A 20,478-nucleotide genomic window follows, 5' to 3' on the forward strand; every position below is an offset into this window, starting at 1 on the left:
CAGGCTCCTCCGTCCATGGGATTTTCCAGGCAAGAGTACTGGAGTGGGTTGCCATTGCCTTCTCCTTTTCTTCAGTATCAATGAAAGCTAATTTGCCAAGAGCCTTTTACTTGCATCATCAGATCTAACCCAGTTTCACCTGATCTCCACTTCCATCAATATGAAAACAAAGGACTGATTTTCTAACACTTTTATGTAAGATTCAAAGCATACTTTATAAAACAGGGCATTGAACAATCTCTAACTCAGCTTTTACAGCCTGTGTTTTAACAAGTAAATTCATCTTTGGTGTAATAGACATTTCCCAAGCTCTTTCAAAATACTTAACATACACTCTCCACCTAGGGAGTCTTCAAGGGAAAAACAAAAACTAAAACAGAAACTGGATTCTGCTCTAAGTAATCCTTAATGACAGGATAAAAACCAGACCGAAACAATTAACTGCCTCATGTTAGGGGAAGAATTTTTTTCTCTTTTTGACATTCCAAATATTGTATCACATGATTACATTATCTTATTAATGAAAGAAAACTGAGTTAACCACAAAGGGAACATTTTTGACTATAAACATGGGAACATTTAATTAACACTGAGGATAACATACGGTATTAAAACAGAGCTAACCCTCCCAAGGGAGCATGGCGGTGCCAATGGCCATGGTGTCAGTCATGGTTCGTGCTAGTCAGCCCCAGGCAAGCTCCATCACTTCCCAAGGATACTCACTAGTTACATCTTTGATCAGCTCTGCAATCGAGGTGTGATTTGCGAGGGAGCCTCGCGCTGCCTGCATGTGGGGCAGCTGTGAAACGAACTGCTTGATCTCCCCAACCGTCTTGGCATTGTGCCTTTCCTGAAATGCATAAAACAGCAGGAGCAGGAAGTGGGGAAGATATTTTAAGCGCTCTGTTCTTTGTATTGCTTAGGGGACATTCAATTTATACTAATGCAAAAGAAAGAAGGGAATACAAATAAATCAGGCCAGACCCATCTTCAACATGACACAGAAAAACAGAAAAGACAGGCTCACTGTTCCTGTTCACTACATTAGTACTTTTTTAGGGAGCAAATGCCTAAGGTTTTTTTCCTTCCCAGGGACCAGATAATATTGTGATTAGTATTTGTGGGGGACGATATTAGGTTATCCAGAAACATTTCTGAGTAAAAAATCAAAATGAAGACATTATATTAAGAGGGGAACATAAATAGCAAAAAGTTTCCTCTGTAACAGAAAAAAAATCCATTCTTACTGCTGAACCTCAATCTTGAATATTATCCACGGATAAAAACAACCTTACTTCGTGGTGAGAAATTTTTCTTTTTTTTTGCAAAGTTTAGTAATTGTAAAGCAAGTAACTCAGAAAATTGAAGAAAATCAATTAACGAATCCTAACAAAGATGAACCTAGGGACCTCCCAGGTATGTCCAGTGTTTTAAGACTTCACCTTCCCATGCAGGGGGTGTGGGTTTGATCCCTGGTCGAATCACACATGCCTCATGGCCAAAAGACCAGAACATAAACAACAGAAGCAAAAACGGTAATAAGTTCAATAAAGATTTTTTAAATGGTCCACGTTAAAAAAAAAAAAAAAAACACTAAAAAAAATAAAGATGAAACCTGGAAATACACACTCAGTGAAAAAAATCAGTCTTCAAAGTTCTCCTAATACATGTTTCCAAAGACTAAACACGCAGAGTTCAGCATCTTACTGAATTCCCATTTCAAAAATGAGCTTAACCAAGAATAAACCAGTGGCTGGGCAAGAGGAGGCAGGAAGGTGATAATGAAGCCGTCCATTTAAAAGCTCTGGGCTCCTGGGATTTCGCTCTTATTATCACCTCCTGCATCTGCAGAGGTCCCTTACCATTGGCATGTTGGCTAAACTGGGAGCTATTGGCCCAAATTGCAAGTTCTATTATAGAGGATCTTAAATTTAGAGTACAGCTGGCTTCCTCTTAAGAGAGATGGGAAATAATTACAAAGAAGGTAAAACAAATATTTATGGTGAACGCTTGTAAACTCAAAATACTACCCCTTTCTCTCCCTGAAAGAGAAAAACACCTTTTCTCATAGGTCTGGGGAGAAGTTTAAAAAGAAAACCTTGGCGGGGATTTCCCTGGTGGTCCAGAGGTTAGAACTCCTTGCTTCCAATGCAGGGGCAGGGGTTCCAGCCCTGATTGGGGAACTAAGATCCTGCATGCTACGAAGTGCAGAATGAATGAATGAAGGTGCATATATTTAAAAAAAAAAGAAAGAAAACCTTGGGTTCTCCAGTGGCTGAGCCCACAGTTGCTCAGAACTGCAGCCCTGCTCAGTGGCTGCACTTTGGCAGTCCTTGCTCGCTAGGAGGGGTGGGCAGTCTAGCCTGTGACCTACAGAAGCTGGGTAACAACCAAACCATCTCACCTCGAATGCTGCAGAGATCACCTTTGCTTTCTTGCTAAGCACGGAGCCCACAGCATTGAAGTTTTTATCTCTGATCTCAGCGTACAGCTCCTCTGCAGAATTCAGCTGAAGCTTCTTTGCTTCCGTAGGAAGGTCCTTACCACCATCGCCCTGTTTTTTAGGTGCGAATTTCTCCGGAGGTAATTTCACATAACCTGAAAAACAGCGGAAGGGAACAAGGCCCTGAGTGCGTTTAATGGAAGAACCAGTTTAGCTCAGGCACTTAAATAGAATTTTCCAACTCAGAAGAGGGTGGAAGCTGGCTTTATAAAAAATGGTGCATGGCACTGAGGCTCTGATTTTTCCACAATCACAGTACAGAATGCAGTCACTCTTCAATATTAATATCATGGTTCCACTTTTCTTTGGAGTCACCTATCTAAATCACTGCAGCAATGTTTAGTTACTTTCTAAACTTATTCAGGGATGGGTTATGTTTTCACTTAAAAAAATTTTACAAGGATCTCTCCCATTATCTTATGGTGTTTTTCAAACTGTACATCATGTCCTGTTAGTGGATCATGAAATCAAGTTGGTGGGTTGCAATGAGCATTATAAACAAACATACAAAACACAGCATCCAGTTCCTCCACTAAGTAGCCTTAATCCACTTCTCCCACCTGTGTTCCCTCCAAACCAACTTAGTCATTTCCAGAAATACCCTACATGCTCTTACGAGTTGCCTTAGCATATAAACTGGTTTAACTCTAAGAAGCTTGGCAGTATGAATCAAGGACCTTATAACATTAATACTTCTGACCCCTAAATCCTGCATCAGAGAATGCAGAGGAAGAAATATAGTATATGAAAAAAAATTATGTACACAGATGCCTTTATAACCATTAAAAAAAAAGAAACCCAAACATAAATTGCCCACCATTAGGGGAATGGTTGTACAAACCATGGTATAATATATATTATGGACTTTAATTAAGCTATTAAAATTATACATATGCTGAGAAAATGCTCATCTTATACCAAATCAAAAACGAGGTTCAGGGAATCCCTGTACCTAGTCCAGTGGTTAGGACTCAGCGCTTTCTCTGTGAAGACCTGGGTTCAATCCAGGTTCAATCAAAATCTGGTCAAGGAACTAAGATACCCCACAAGCTGCGTGGGCTCCCACAACCCACCCCCCAAAATTTTTCAGAATAATTTGTACAAGCTGATTCTGCTGCTGCTGCTGCTAAGTCACTTCACTCGTGTCCAACTCTGTGCGACCCCACAGACGGCAGCCCATCAGGCTTCCCCATCCCTGGGATTCTCCAGGCAAGAACACTAGAGTGGGTTGCCATTTCCTTCTCCAATGCATGAAAGTGAAAAGTGAAAGTGAAGTTGCTCAGTCGTTTTGTTAACTGAAAACAAACTCTTAATAGAAAAATGACTATGAGGAAATACACCAAAATATTAACGTTGTCCCAAAGTTTAGGGGCAGGATTTCAGGGATCATGGAAGATGTGTGTTTTCCTTCTTTATTTTTTTCAATTTTCCCTTAATCAACATTTGACTTATATTATAAAAAAAAAACACAAAAAAACAAAAAACAAACCTTGCTGCCAAGAAACTGAATTTACACATATTCCTTCTCTTCTTGGAGAATCCCTTCCTACCTCTCACCTATCTTACATGGCCTCCCCTCACTCCCCAGGCCACCTCCCTGCCCTAAACCCTAGTTCCTTCTAAAGGTCTCTTAGGTGGTTGCTCTCTGCAACCATGAGAGGAGGGGCTCCCTCATTTCTTTGATTCCCACCTACTATCTAGCATAGAACTCCTCTGTCCATGAAATGGAGTTTTTAGAAGTATTCAAGATGCCATCTCTTGGTGACTTCCCCGGGTGGTCCAGTGGTTAGGAATCTGCCTTCCAATGCAGGGATCTTGGGTTTGATCCCTGGACGGGGAACTGGGATCCCACATGCTGCAGGGCAACTAACCCCATGTACTGCAACTACTGAGCCCCTGCACCACAAAAAAGACTCAACACAGCCAAAAAAAAAAAAAAGCCTAATTTTGAAACAAATAATTTAAAAATAAGACTTTTCACAGCCTTATCATTAAAGACTCTGCTTTGTGGAAACCCCTCTTCATGGCTGTGTCTTCATCTACTCCCTTGGCCATCCATCTATCCATCTGCTCTCCATGCATTCTTATGGTAGAATACACCTAACATAAAACTTACCATTTTAACCATTTTACAAAAGCATTTATTACATACACAACTTTCTACAACCACAGCTGGTCTCTAGTTCCAGAACTTTTTTTATCCCAAAAGAAAACCCTGGGACTTCCCTGGCAGTCCAATGGTTAAGACTCCATGCTTCCACTTCAGGGGGTGCGGGTTCAATTCCTACTTGCTAAACTAAGATACTGCATGCCTTGTGGTGCAACCAAAAAATTAAAAAACAAAAAACCCAAAGGAAATCCCGTACCCAACAGGAGTTGACTCCCCACCCTTTTCCTGAGCCCTGGCCACCACCAGCTGGCTTTCTGCCTCCATGCTTTCCTCCAAGGCTCTTCCTTGGCTCCCTGTGATATAATTCAGGATGCCAAAAGAGACTGGGGCTCATGTAAATGAGGGAAGGAGGCCTGGATGGGACAGGAGTGGTGGAATCCGTGGTATTCTAGAGAGAAGGGCCTGTCTAAAGAAGGGATATTCACTGGGCACCAGCTGCCACATAGGAATGTGGTCATGGGGTTGCCAGAGCCTCATAGGTTTTTAAAGATATGGAATACATCAAGATCATTATTACAGTCTTCTCCAATTTTAAACAGTGACAGAAACAGGCACAAATCATGCGGTCAAAACCAAATAAAACACACTTGTGATCTCTGACCCCAACTGTCTGTTAAGCCTAACTCTAGTAGGCCTTCAAGTCTATCATCAAGTGTCTCCAACCTCCTGTTATCTATCACCTTTCTCCCAGAACGCACCCGGCTGTGCCCCCTGCCTCAGCAAGCTATTTGCCCCATGGTTCCCCACAGGTATTATGCTGACTGCCCCTCACCAGCAACACCCCCCTATATTCTACCCATCTTTCCAAATCCAGTACAAAAGCCACCTCGTCCATAAGCTTTCCTGAATGACTGCCCACCTTGGAATCTATGTTCTCCAACTGCAGGGCCACCTGCATTTAGCCCTGGGCCTCTGCTCACAGGGGGCACACACAGCCCTGGGCAGTAAACACTCGCCAGCCTATGTGTGACCAACAAGGACAGTGTGCTCAGATGTCACTGAATCCTAGTGTCTAAAGTCCGCATTTTAATTTTTCCAAATACTGAGTTATTTAGAAAGGAAGTGTCTCCTGAAAAAAAAATGGTCTTTTGAATTACAATTTCGGCATATTTTTTCTTCTCTGTCCACTATAATAAATACTGCTTAGAATATGGGTTTTTCTTTGAAAAAAAATTTCAACTGGTCTTTTGGATATTCCTATCAGATTACCTATTGGTAAAAGGCAGGGTTACTTTACTCACTGTTCTGAATGCCATAAATTTCATCAATGAGTCCTTCGTATGTAAGCTGAGTGGCGAGAGGCGATAACAAATCCACGTTCCGATCAAGCAACAAGAGATTATCAAACACAGGGAATATTGAATTCTGGCTTCCTGTAAACTCTCTCTTCATCCTGATCATCATATTGGCCACTTGCTGGAAACAAAACATGGGGTCAGGTGGGACTCTCCTGGGCATAAGCAGATTTAAAAATCTGGCTAGGACTAAAAAAAAAAAAATTGGCTAGAACTTCCCTAGTGATCCAATAGTTAAGACTCTGCACTTCCACTGCAAGGGGCCCAGGTTTGATCCCTGATCAGGGAACTAATATCCATGTGCCACATGGCACAGCCAAAAAAAAAAAACAGCTAAAAATGCAAAGTATCAAAAAAGTAAAAACTGGAGAAAAATGGTGGAAGAGTGAGATGGACAAGAAATAAACAGTGACAGAAAACCACTCCATGTTGGATGCCCATTCCAGTGCTTACACTTTACCAGCTATTTCTCAACGAGGCATAAAATCAAAGTCTATTTCTATTATTCACGGAAGTTCTATTCTATAAAGTCACCATGAATGCTGAATCAGTGAATACTGAACCACCGCTCTGCAGGGCCATTAGGGTGAGGGCTTCTTGAGTCTCTGATTACAACACTTTCATCATCTGATCAATATATAATCTTGTTTTATGTGTGTTCTATTTAAAGACATTAAATATATGCTGTTGATTCTCCAACACTATCATTTACACTAAATGAAGCTCATCTAATATGAGTTTTCTCCCTAAAGGCCCATCATAGCCTTCCTACATTCTGAAAACTGGATAGCACTTCCGCACCACCGCTGGGGGCCATTTTAACAGTGAAATCACCAACTGAAAAAAAAAAAAAAAAGGCACAAAAATGCACACACACACACAAAAGTGGCAATGAGTACTGCATGGCAGTATAGTGGCAAAAATCACACTTGTTCATGGTATGAGTTGAAGGCAGAGCGTTGCTTGCTGTGATCTCAGCTGAGAACATGCGCAACTTCAATTACTGGATGATACAAATTACTGCTTCCCTGAGCGTATCTGCAGAGCACTGTGCCAATTTGGGAGCTATAAAGAAATTTTAGCAAGTATGCGAATTTTCAAATCAAAACAGATTCCCACTCCTCCCCATCCCAGGCACCAGGGGGCCCTTGCTCCACCACCAGAAGCATCTCCCGTTTCTCACCCGGGCGCACTCTCCTTTCCCAAAGATCTGGGGGATAGTCCCGTACAGAGCTTGCAGGGTCATCAGCCCCTTGGCTGCATGGTACAGGCTGGTCTGGTCACTTTCCAGATAGCACTCCTGTGGAGAGGAAGGGCTAGTTACAGTCACGGTCACCTGGGTGCCTTGTGGTGCCTGCCTCCGTCTGGTGGTGGGACTTGGCAGCCACTGGGTAAGATGGGTTCCACTTCCCCACTTTGCCAGGAAGCTGCAAACTGGGGTCCAGTTTACGAAGCTGCTGTTTGGCAGCCCAGGCCAGGAGCCCAAGAGCTGTGCCATCAGGGGACAGCTAGGAAGCAATTCTCCCAGGGCAGAGCCTTCTGGAAGGCACTCCTCCTAGTTTACCAGCTCTTGAATAAGCTACTGATTAGAAAAGATTTTACGGGCTTTCCATATGGCTCAGTGGTAAAGAATCTGCCTGGCAAGCAGGATCGGGAAGATCCCCTGGAGGAGGAAATGGCAACCCACTCCAGTGTTCTTGCCTGGAGAATCCCATGGATGAGGAGCCTGGCGGGCTACAGTCCAAGGGGTAACAAAGAGTTGGACATGACTTCTTGACTAGACCACTACCACCAAGAAAGACTGAGAAGGGAACCAGGCTCCCTCACTCACAGTGGCGAGTGCAGAGGCTAGGAGGGCACTGCGGGAGGCCACGTGGCGATGCCCACGAGTGCACGTATTCCCTGAGCCCCAGAATCCCAGGTGACCTCACAACGGGGTACACGGCAGTCTTTACAAACATGACACAGATTTTCACACACACTGACGCCGACTGAAGGCCGTAACATCTTGAGAAATGAAAAAGGGGCAGCTGAACATCTTTAGAGTGATCCCATTTTCAGAAAATATATTTTGCCTTATGAAGTATACAGGGTAAATTTTGTAAAGCAGGCAAAATTATGCTTCTTTGGCATAGAAAAAGGGACACAAAAATACACACCAAACCAGCTGGGGGAGGTGGGAGGGAGGTTCAAGAGGGAGGGACATACGTATCCTTATGGCTGATTCACGTTGTTGTATGGCAGAAACCAACACAACATTGTAAAGCAATTATTATCTAATTGAAAATAAAACATAGAAATAAAAATAAACATAATACACAAAAGTGGCACAAAAGTGACAACTCAAGGGAAGAAAACCTAAAAAGTCAATAAATTATGAAAATTATAATAAAAATGAAAAAAACCACATTGTTAATTGGCTATATTCCAATACAAAATAAAAAGTTAAAAATAAAAAAAACAGCTAGGAAGTGAACAGCTAGGAAGTGACAGGAGAGACTCCAGAAGTTTTGACACTGGTAGGAGCACAGGTTCCTGACTCTGGTTGTCTTGTTCCGAACCTCAGCTGTGTCACTGCCCAGCTGGTGCCCTGGGGCAATTAGATAATTTCTCTATGCCTTATTGTCTGCAGAAGGAGTATATTCAACACAGTATATGGATTAAATGAGGAAAACACACGTAAAACATTTCATCCCAGGACCTGAAACATACAAGTGCTTATGTTAGCTTTTGTCATTATTTACAATATTAATATTTAACATTATTAATATAATAATAAAATATAAATAAAATTATTAGCTTTTCTAGTGATATTCACATATAGCTCTTATTAACAATAATTTTATTATTTTATTTTTCTATTATTTTATTATATAACAATTAGAAATCATTTGGATTTTTCCTTTTCATAATCATCATCCACTCATAAGTCAGAATGGAACACTGGACCAGACACCCGTCACTGACCCTCCTGACATGTCTGTAGCCTCCAAAGCCAGGAGGGAGGGGATGCTGGAGGGATTCAGGATGAGAGGGCGGAATTCATCTGTTCTGCCCCAGGGAGGAAGGGGGGCTGTGCCTGGAAGGAGCCTGTGAGGATGCTTGGTCTTCACTGAAAGTAATGCCTGGTGGCTCTTCCAAGCCTGGCAATGCTAACATTTCACCACATACGACACAGCCAAATCAAGAATGTCCAGAGACACACTTTATGGAAAAATTACTTAAAACTCCCTATCGGAGCAGAGCCAAGACAAAATTAAAAAAAAAAAAAATTAGAGAACATCTCTCAAAGTAGTATTAATTGTTTAAATTTAGAAAGCTGCATTACTATAAAGATATTCCTTTTATAATTCTATCTCTTAAAAAAGATTTAAAAGTTGAGGATACATATTTATCTTGAATTTTTTGCTGTCATATGACTGGTGGTGGGTGATTATTTGTCCTAATATCCCTCTATTCTGTGCTTGTGGAATTTCACCTGGTATTTCAGCCATGAGGACATTTTTGGAGGGGACAAATGCTAATACCCATTAACATTTAAATATACATGTTTTTTTGACCCCAAAGTCCCACATGCCTATACAGTAGAATATCTTGCAATGTTTAAAAAGGAGGTAGGCAGATTTTCTATGTATTCATTCCTACATGTACTAGTGAAGGCCAAAACAGTTTAAGCCCTGTGACTGAGCATTCAACTGAACTGAACTCTAATTCCCACATTCTGTACAGTACAACGTTCAAGACAATCAAAATCATATCCCCAAAGCACAGAAAGGTCCACATGTGTCTCCTGATGCCAAAAAAAAAAAGAAACCAAAAACCTAATCATGCTCACTGTTTAAAATCCAATAAATAAGTATAATTACTTCACCTCTATTAGAAATCGGACTTGAATTTAACATTCAAGTAGAATTCTTAGCTTTATTATCCAGGCAAAATCCTTGATTTCTAAAATAGAATCTTCAGTGAACATATACAGCCAAGGGCTTGAAATTCTTGGCAAAAAAGAATTCTGTCCTTTCTTGCAAACCAGCGGTTAAATAAACAGGAAATCTCTCCTCTGGGCAGGTTTTGTCATGCTGGGGCAAGTTTTCCTCAGCTGCTACTGAGTCACATTAATTACACAGATGTGAATTGATTACACCAGGGTACATCATTATAGGTACGTGATTTAAAGTTAATACAGCAAAATGTTAATTCCAGAATCTAGGTGATGAGTATACAGGTGTTCACTGTACCATTCTTTCAAGCTTCAACTTTTCTGTATGTTTCATATAAAACATTAGGTTGGGGGCGGGGGGCAGGTGGAGAAATCTGTACTACCACTGGAAGAGGTTTGTTGTAAGCAAAACAATGGGGAACATGACTTTAAAAAAAAGAGCCAAGAAACTCTCTTGGTTATAAAATTCATCAGGGGTGCCACTGAGTTCTTCCTCAGGTTAACTCTTTGAAGATGGTGATCACAGTAACAACATAATACAGAAGAAAAAATTTCAAATAACTTTGGGCGCAACACCAGTGCTTCTCAAAAGTTCTCGTCTCCAGACCAGCAGGATCCCTGTCACATACGCAAAATTCAAAGAAGGAAACACAGATAAACATGATTACATTAAGAAGACACACAGAGGGTGGGGAGTCACTAGAGTGGCAAAAGGAGGCATTCTGGAATACTGGTAGCATTCTTGTTGTTTTCTTTTTAAGCAGAGTCCCAGGTGTTTTCACTTTGTGAAAATCCATCAAACTTTATACTCATGATTTGTGCACTCATCTGAGTACAGAATATACTTAGAAAGATGTACACATAGCAAAAACTATCACAAACTAAGTCAAGAGACAACTAGAGAGTAGCCCGTGCTTGCGGCAACTAGCCCCCTAGCGCAGCAACAAAGACCCACTGCAGCCAAAAATATAAATCAACCAAGAAAATTTGTTTAAAAAGTGCCATGTTTACTTAAATATAAGATGTGATACCATAAAACTCCTAGAAGAGAATGTAGGCAAAACATTCTGACATAAATCATACCAATGTTTTCTTAGGTCAGTCTCCCAAGGCAATAGAAATAAAAGCAAAGATAAACAAATTGGACCTAATCAAATTTATAAGCTTTTGCAAAGCAAGGGAAACTATAAACAAAATGAAGACAACATACGAACTGGGAGAAGTTATTTTCAAACAAGGTGATGGACAAGGGCTTAATTTCCAAAATATACAAACAGCTCATACAACTTAACGAAAAAATAAACACTCCAATAAAAAAAATAAGCATACGGTATAAACAGACATTTCTACAAAAAAGATATACTGATGGCCAGTGTTCTTGCCTGGAGAATCCCAGGGACGGGGAAGCCTGGTGGGCTGCCGTCTATGGGGTCGCACAGAGTCGGACATGACTGAAGCGACTTAGCAGCAGCAGCAGCAGCAGCAGTAGGTACATGAAAAGATGCTCAATGTCACTAATTATTAGAAAAATGCAAATCAAAACTACGTTGAGGTACCACCTTACACCAGTGAAAATGGCCATCATTAAAAAGGCTACAAATAATAAATGCTGGAGGGGGTATGGAGCAAAGGGAAAAGGGAACCCTCCCACGCTACTGGTGGGAATATAAATTGGTGCAGCCACTATGGAAAACAGTATGAAGGTTCCTTAAAAAACTAGAATTGCCATGTGAAACAGCAATCCCACTCCCGGATATATATCTGGAAAAAATAAAAACACTAATTGAAAAGATACTGTATGTACCCCAACATTCATGAGAGTTCTAATTACAACAGACATGGAAGCGACCCAAGTGCTCATTAACAGATGAATGGATGATGAAGACATGGGGGGGGGGGGTGGCGGGTGTGTGTGTGTGTGTGTATATATAAATGTATAAATGTATGTGACTGTATACACACACACACAATGGAATATTGGGCTTCCCAAATGGCACTAGTGGTAAAGAACCCACCTGCCAATGCAGGAGACATGGGTTCAATCCCCTGGAGGAGGGCATGGCAACCCACTCCAGTATTCTCATCTGGAGGATCCCATGGACAGAGGAGCCTGCAGACCTACAGTCCATGGGCTCACACAGAGTTGGATATAACTGAAGCAACTTAGCAAGTGTACAATGGAATATTACTCATCCATTAAAAAAGAATGAAATAGTGCCATTTATAGCAACATGGATGGACCTAGAGAATATTATGCTTAGCGAAATAAGACAGAAAAAGACAAACACTACGTGATACCACTCATATGTGAAATCTGCAAAGATAATACCATGAATGTATACACAGAACAGAAACAGACTTACAGACACAGAAAACCAACTAGCGGTGGCAGAGCCCCCACCTGCCGGCCTGCACCTCTTACAAGTGTCCCATGTTAATAACTCTGCTTCTTGCCTAACCCTTTGCCTCTCACTGAATCCCTTCTGCGCTGAGACACAAAGAACCTGAGCCTTAGTAAGCCCAGACACCAGCTACTGACACCCCCACCAGGTGGCAGAAGTTAACTGTATGCTGCTCATTAAGCATGCAGACTCCAGACCCATTGGAATCAGAAGGTTGATGATGCTGACCTCCACGCATCTCACCACTGACCAATCAGAAGCGTGTCCACAAGCTGCTCACGCCCTCTTTGGACCATTGCTATAAAACTCCTCACTACTCCCTCCAGGAGGGGACACACAGTTTTGAGGGCATTAGCCCACTGTGGCCCCCTTTGCCTGGCAAAGCAATAAAGCTATTCTTTTCTACTTCACAGCCCCCCATCCAAAAAAAAGACAAGACAAGAAACCAGTGGGGCACGGAAGAGGGGAGGGACAAATTAGGGGTATGGGACTAACGGATACCAACTAGTACAAAAAAAAAAGCTACAAGGATATACGTACAGCACGTGAAACTATACCTAATATAATAACCCATAACAGAATATAATCTGAAAAAATACTGAAGCATTCTGCTGTACATCTGAGATGAATATGACCATCAAGCTCATAAATTGGGCAAAAATCACAGCCTGACATTAAAACAGAAAATGCCAAACTTACTTTGAACGCACCCTCCGATTCCATGGATAGGAGATCCCCATCATAAGGAATAAGATCTAGGCTATACTCCTCCCTATGAATAAAGGATCCCAAAACACCCAGATCCTTCAACCGCTGTTCGCACAATAAGCTACGTCGTGGCACGAACAAAATGTGGAAATCTCTTGCTGGGCCACGTCTGTCTTCACTGCAAAAGAAGGAACATTTGTTAGCTTATGAGCTCCCTAGAGTCTTCGACTATTTCACTTACTCTATCCCCATTGCCGTGCACACAGAAAGCACTAAATAAATGCTGGTGAGATAAACATATGACATTGACTTTCAGACCCAAAGAGTTAGTCACTTTCTTGCTCTCTTTTTTTTCCCCCGACAGGAAACCAGCATTGATGCATAGCCAATATGTACATTTTCTAGCTTTCTCTTTAACTATTTTCAGGGGCATTAAAGCTCTGAGGTTTACTGAAATGGTGTATCTGTGTCTTATTGAAAACAAATGGTTCTTTAACCAAACCAATGCAGCCACAGAGACTCCTTTTCAAATGAAAGCTCAGTATTGACTCTTCTTTCTCCTCTCGACAGTGAACTTCTCAAAATAGCCCATATGGCTTTTAAGATTTTAAAATCTTAAAATCAATCGATTATATCACAGAGTACAGATGGAGCTGGCAGAACTTCCTCTCTAGACTGGATGCTATATTAAATTTTAATCAGCTCTTACTTTGCTTATGAAATTCAAGCACCTTGTCATCAGTATAACCATTAGAGGTAGGCTTTTTTGTTGTTGTTATTCATTTTTAAAAACAGGCTCCTTTCTACTGATACATATCCAAACTTTTAGCTGTCCTAAAAGAATGTGGTTTTATAATAACTGCCCTCTCAGACTGCTTGAACAATGCCACAAGTTTCCTATTTCCATTTTTGTATTTTTCCATGTTTGTCCTAGTTTTTCTAAAAGACCACTTGCTGGGGTGTCTTTGGTGATCAAGGGTCTAAGACTCTGTTCTCCCAGTGCAGGGGGCTCGGGTTGGATCCCTGGTCAGGAGTCTAGATCCCAACGAAGGGTTTGCATGGGCTTTCCTGATGGTCCAGTGGTTAAGGAACTGCCTGGCAATGCAGGAAACACTGGTTCAATTCCTGGTCTGGGAATATCCCACGTGTCATGGAGCAGCTAAGCCCGTGCACCACAGCTACAGAGCCTGCACTCTGGAGCCCATGAGCGGCAGCACCTGAGGCCCACATGCCCTTGAGTCTGTGCTCCACAAGAGCAGCCACTGCAAAGAGAAGCCCACACATCACAACTAGAGAGAACTCACTCTCTGAAACTAGAAAAAGCCCATGTGCAGCAACAAAGACCCAGCACAGCCAATAAATAAATATTAAAAAAAAAAAAGAGTTTGCATGCTGCAACTGAAGACCCCACATGCCATAACGAAGATCAAAGGTCCCGAGTGCTGCAACTAAGACATAGCATGGCCAGATAAATAAATAAGAACAAACAAACAAGAAGCAAAAGACCACTATCCGAGGCACTGGCAAGAGAAGGGGTTTACAATGAAAAGCTCAGGACATTAAAAACATTAGAAGGATTAATTCCTACTGGCACAAACATAAGTTCTGAGATACCTGAGCACATTTTCAGCAATGATATCCATCAATTCTAGCCTGGGTCTGACAAAAAAAATTATATTCTTGACATCGGCTGCTGGCAAACGACTTCCTTTAAGCGTAAACATTTTTTCCACTTCATGCTCCTAAGAAAACACATACACAAAAGGTTAACAAAATCACTCAACTTTAAGTATCATAGTCAGACTCAGACATCAGAAACACTTGCAGTCAATGCACATCAATGCTTTGTTCTCAAAATTTAGATTTCCCCAAGCCAGCTGTATTAACCATAAGGTTTCAGGATGAAGTCACTGTGACAGTCTTTGAGTGTAAATGACTCTAATGCAATAAACTATCAAAGATACCAGGTAACAGTCATATAATGCTGGACTTCTGTGGTGGCTCAGTGGTAAAAGAGTACACTTCCCGATGCAGGAGATGCAGGTTTGATCCCTGGATCAGGAAGATCCCCTGAAGAAGGACATGGCAATCCATTCCAGTATTCTGGCCAGGGAAATCCCATGGACAGAGGAGCCTGGTAGGCTACCGTCTAAAGGGTCACAGAAAAGTCAGACACGACTTAGCGACTAAATGACAACAATGAGAGCAAATAGGATCAATATAGAATCATTAACCAAAGGATCACTGTATACAAAATGTTAGCCATACATCAGCAGCTGTTTTATAAAGACCAAACAGCCCTGCAAGCCATTGACTATTGCTGAAGTACAGAGTTATTAATTCCTGAACAAAACCTGAACAATTCACTTACCTTCAACAGTGAATACTGTGCAATCAGGCCAAAGGGTCCAGTGAGATACTCATCCCAAACTATTGCCTACAAGAGGGGAGAAATGAACATTACAGTTAATGTCAAGAATTTCAACAACTACTGCCCTCAAAGTCTGAATAAACAGACTGTAACTGGCTCTGGTCACATTTATATCGTGTGGATCTTAAAAAAATAAAAAATAAAAACCAGCATCAAGGCAAGTAATGTTACTGGCAGTCCTAGGAAACTTAAGATTTAATCACTGTCCTTCAAAGCCAAGTGGGCATTAGGAAGCATCACTAGGAACAAAGCTAGTGGAGGTGATGGAATTCCAGCTAAGCTATTTCAAATCCTAAAAGAGGATGCTGTTAAAGTGCTGCACTCAATATGCCAGCAAATATGGAAAACTCAGCAGTGGCCACAGGACTGGGAAAGGTCAGTTTTCATTTCAATCCCAAAGAAAGGCAATGCCAAAGAATGCTCAAACTACTGCACAATTGCACTCATTTGACATGCCAGCAAAGTAATACTCAAAATTCTCCAAGGGAGGCTTCAACAATATGTGAACCAAGAACTTCCAGACATTCAAGCTGGATTTAGAAAAGGCAGAGGAACCAGAGATCACATTGCCAACTTCTGCTGGATCATAAAAAAAGTGAGAATTCCAGAAAAACATCTACTTCTGCTTTATTGACCATGCTAAAGCCTTTGTGTGGATCATAACAAACTGGAAAATTCTTCAAGAGATGGGAATGCCAGACCACCTGACTTGCCTACTGAGAAAGCTGTGTACAGGTCAAGAAGCAACAGTTAGAACCAGACATGGAACAACAGACTGGTTCAAAATTGGGAAAGGAGTATGTCAAGGTTGTATATTGTCACCCTGCTTATTTAACTTGTATGCAGAGCACATCATGTGAAATGCCGGACTGGATGTAGCACTAAGTGGAATCAAGATTGCTGGGAGAAATATCAATAACCTCAAATATGCAGATGACACCACCCTTATGGCAGAAAGTAAAGAGGAACTAAAGAGCCTCTTGATGAAGATGAAAGAGAGTGAAAAAGCTGGTTTAAAACTCAACATTCAAAAGACAAAGATCATGGCATCTAGTTCCATCACTTCATGGATAATACATGGGGAAACAATGAAAACAGTGACAGACTTTATTTTCTTGGGCTCCAAAATCACTGCAGGCAAGAAATTAAAAGACACTTGCTCCTTGGAAGAAAAGCTATGACCAAACTAGACAGCGTATTAAAAAAGCAGAGACACTACTTTGTCAACAAAGGCCAGTCTAGTCAAAGCTATGGTTTTTCCAGTAGTCATGTATAGATGCAAGAATTGGACTATAAAGAAGGCTGAACACTGAAGAACTGAGGCTTTTGAACTGTGGTGCTGAAGAAGACTCTTGAGTCCCTTGGATTGCAAGGAGATCAAACCAGTCAGTCCTAAAAGAAATAAACCCTGAATATTCATTGGAAGGACTGATGCTGAAGCTGAAGCTGAAGCTCCAAGACTTTGGCCATCTGATGTGAAGAGCTGAAAAGACCCTGATGCTGGGAAAGAGTGAAGGCAGGAGGAAAAGGGGACGACAGAGGACCAGATGGTTGAATGGCAACACTGACTTAATGAACATGAGTTTGAGCAAGCCACAGAAGGTGGTGAAGGACAGGGAAGCCTGGAGTGCTAAAGTCCATGGGGTTGCAAAGAGTTGGACACGACTGAGCGACTGAACAATTAGAGAAAACAAGGAACTGTAGTTTGCTGTGTATCTGTGTCACGGTATTATTATTAGACTGAACCACATGGAAACTGTCAAATGCAACAGTTCAACCTACTATTTTATAAGTAGCATACAATTCAATTATAAAAACTAAAACCTCTGATATAGGTATTACAAAGTTTATTTTGAGAAAAATTTTAAAGGCTCAGAAAGTTTAAGTAACATGTCCAGGACTCCCTGGTGGCACAGTGGATGGAAGTCCACTTGCCATGCACAGGACATGGGTTTGATCTCTGGTCTGGGAAGATTCTATATGCCTCGGAACAGCTAAGCCCATGCACCACAACCACTGAGCTCAAGTACTGCAACTACTGAAGTCTGCATGCTCAAGGGCCCTTGAACCACAACTAATGAGCCCCCATGCTGCTACTGAAGCTCACGTGCCTTAGAGCCAGCAAGCCACAACTACCGAGCCTGCATGCTGCAACTAAAGAGCCTGTGCACAGAGAGCCCGTGCTCCACAAGGAGAGAAGCCACGGCAAGAAGAAGCCCGGACACCAAAACTAGAGAGTAGCCCCAAACTCTGCAACTAGAGAAAGCTCACAGGCACAACGAAGACCCAACGCAAGCAAAAATAAAAATAAATAGACTAATTAATTCTTAAAAAACATCCAAGGCCATATTAGGACCTTGAATATAAACAGCATAAAGAAGTCAAGTCTCCAGCCTGGGACTGAACGACCTCACTGAGCACTGCTCTGGGATCCTCTGAGCATTTCTACTGCTAAACTCCAATGTCAGTTCCTTTTCTTTCTTTTTTAAATTGAATTTTTATTGAGACATCTGTAGAATTATAAATATTCAGTTGAAGAAACAATACAGGGAGACTCCCCAATATGCTTTGTCCAGTTTCCCCCAATGCAAACATTTCGCAAAACTATAGACAATTACAATACAATAGACTCTACAACCAGGGTATTGACACTGATACAATCCATGATCTCATTCAGATTTCAGAGTTATTTAATGAGCTGGAACTGGGCGCCTAGGACTTAGCCTGCTTTTGTTTTCTATCCATAGCTGCTAGCACTCACCCCACCTCTTGGGGTCCTATTTTTTCTAATACTGACTGCTGAATTTCCCCAATTTTCCTCTTCTCTTCAGAGTTATATTGCCAGTTACTTATAAGACTGATAAATCCTAAAGGGAGAGGAGGGAGGTAATACCACTTAAAAGAAGTCCTATGAAGTTCCTGATCTACGGTTTCTGATTCCATTGTGAATTGGGTGCTAATAAACATCTAACAAGAAAAACAATACTATTAAAGTAAGCTGACGTTAAAAATCTCAGATAGTTACGACTTCTCACGATTCCAGTGAGCAGCAGATCGCAAGGTGTTGGTAGTTCATGTTAATTCTTTTGAGAATATGATCTATAACGACACGTATGATCTTTGTAATGAATGGACACTGGTGCAGCTACGTTCCTGGGCGTGGCCGCCTCCCCAGTTCCAATATCTTGGGTGGGAACTGGGCAGGGAGCACCGGATCCGCCTCTCTGGACCGGAGGGGCACCTGACACAAGCTGGTTCACGAAGGGCTGAGACAACACGGTGGCTTATTCTGCAGCCATGAAACAACAGCGATGCCACGCGTACATTGCGATGGAAGCCCCACCAAAAGGCCCCTCTCCCCGACTTATCGTTTCCGCCGGCTCTCCTCCCTGGAAGCCCTAGGAGACCTAGTACACTTGGAGCCCAGGCAGTTAGGGACCGGATGAGGCCAGGCCGGACGGCGGTGTCGCGGCGCACTGTCCCTCACCTTGCTTCCTGCGCACTTGTCCAGGAACTCGCGCAGCTCGCGACGCACTGCCTCGCGCAGCACATTGAGGTTCACTCGCCCGTAGGACAAGTGTGCCGCCATCTTGCCCCACCGCCCCCTTAACCCCCTACTCGAACCAGATCTGCATTCCCCTACGTGTGGCCCACCGACGCTATCACGTGACGATAGGTTCACGTGACCAGGGCCGCTGACAGCACGCCAAACCCGGAAAACCGGAATGGGAGGGCATCTGCCACTCTCCCTCCGGGTCCTAGTGCCCGCCTCTTTCCTCGACCGCGTGGGTTCTGAGGCATCCCAAGACCCCATCCAGACTACTCCACAGTCCAGGGCACCTGAGCTGGGTGCTGATTGAGTTTAAGCACAGAGACTAGATCTTGCACGTCCGGTTTAAAAATTGAGGGTTTCTTCTTAGCAAGTATACTCTCTGTAAAATGATAATGAAGCTATATTTGAATGGAAATCTTTTCAGTGAGTCAGTTCAGTCGCTCAGTCGTGTCCAACTCTGCAAACCCATGGATTGCAGCACGCCAGGCCTCCCAGTCCATCACCAACTCCCAGAGTTTACTAAAACTCATGTCCATTGAGTCGTTGAAGACATCCAACCATCTCATCCTCTGTCGTCCCCTTCTCCAGCCTTCATTCTTTCCCAGCATCAGGCGCTTTTTAAATGGGTCAATTCTTCGCATCAAGTGGCCAAAGTACTGGAGTTTCAGCTTCAGCATAGGTCCTTCCAGTGAATATTCAGGACTGGTATCCTTTAGGATGGACTAGTTGGATCTCCTTGCTGTCCAAGGGACTCTCAAGAGTCCTCTCCAACACCACAGTTCAAAAGCATCAATTCTTAGGCACTCGGGCTTTCTTTATAGTCCAACTCTCACATCCATGTATGACTACTGGAAAAACCATAGCTTTGACTAGACGGACCTTTGTTGGCAAAGTAATGTCTCTGCTTTTTAATATGCTGTCTAGGTTGTTCATAACTTTTCTTCCAATTTTTAAGTTATAGCAATGTCTTAAATCTTTTAATAAATCTTTTAAACTATAGCAATCTAAAGGTCCTGTGCTTTGCTCTTTTGAGTTTGTAGGCTAAAATTACAAAAATGGCTAAGGGCTGAGGGAACCTTGAGTGACTTTTCTGTTTAGCTCTTCCTAGTAGACATTTATACGACACGGTATTTCACCTAACTAGTATCTGAAGTAAAATCCAGGTAAAATTCGCATGTTACCTGGTGAGTTGCAAAGATGAAACAGGATGTAATCTACATCGTGTAATCTATGTAAAAGGCTTAGCAGGGTGCCCATAATTTAATAATTACTCAATAAATAGCTTAGTAGAAAGATACATGCTTTTCAATACTTTGAGTGTTTAACTGGCTATTTGGGATCTGGTGAAAGAGGCTTATTGCCAAATTCAGACAAATTGAAGAAAGTAGGGGAAACCACTAGACCATTCAGGTATGACCAAAATCAAACCCCTTACGATTATACAATGGAAGTGAGAAATAGATTCAAGGGATTAGA

The 20,478-nt window shown here is 42.1% G+C and overlaps 1 protein-coding gene across 1 annotated transcript in view; it reads right to left on the reverse strand.

Annotated features, from left to right (window-relative positions):
- VPS33A (VPS33A, CORVET/HOPS core subunit) overlaps positions 1 to 19,118 on the reverse strand; it is a 30,988-nt gene extending 11,870 nt beyond the window's left edge. The window contains exons 1-8 of the mRNA XM_027566886.1: positions 18,937 to 19,118; positions 15,390 to 15,455; positions 14,633 to 14,760; positions 13,010 to 13,196; positions 7,152 to 7,268; positions 5,915 to 6,089; positions 2,405 to 2,598; positions 724 to 850 (exon numbers count right to left, since the gene is read on the reverse strand). Coding sequence (XP_027422687.1) covers positions 724 to 850; positions 2,405 to 2,598; positions 5,915 to 6,089; positions 7,152 to 7,268; positions 13,010 to 13,196; positions 14,633 to 14,760; positions 15,390 to 15,455; positions 18,937 to 19,038 — 1,096 coding nt within the window. The 5' untranslated portion in view covers positions 19,039 to 19,118. The remainder of the gene's footprint in view (positions 1 to 723; positions 851 to 2,404; positions 2,599 to 5,914; positions 6,090 to 7,151; positions 7,269 to 13,009; positions 13,197 to 14,632; positions 14,761 to 15,389; positions 15,456 to 18,936) is intronic.
- Between the last annotated feature and the right edge of the window lie 1,360 nt (positions 19,119 to 20,478).

The sequence above is a fragment of the Bos indicus x Bos taurus genome, chromosome 17 (assembly GCF_003369695.1).
Source record: "Bos indicus x Bos taurus breed Angus x Brahman F1 hybrid chromosome 17, Bos_hybrid_MaternalHap_v2.0, whole genome shotgun sequence".
Taxonomy (NCBI): domain Eukaryota; kingdom Metazoa; phylum Chordata; class Mammalia; order Artiodactyla; family Bovidae; genus Bos; species Bos indicus x Bos taurus.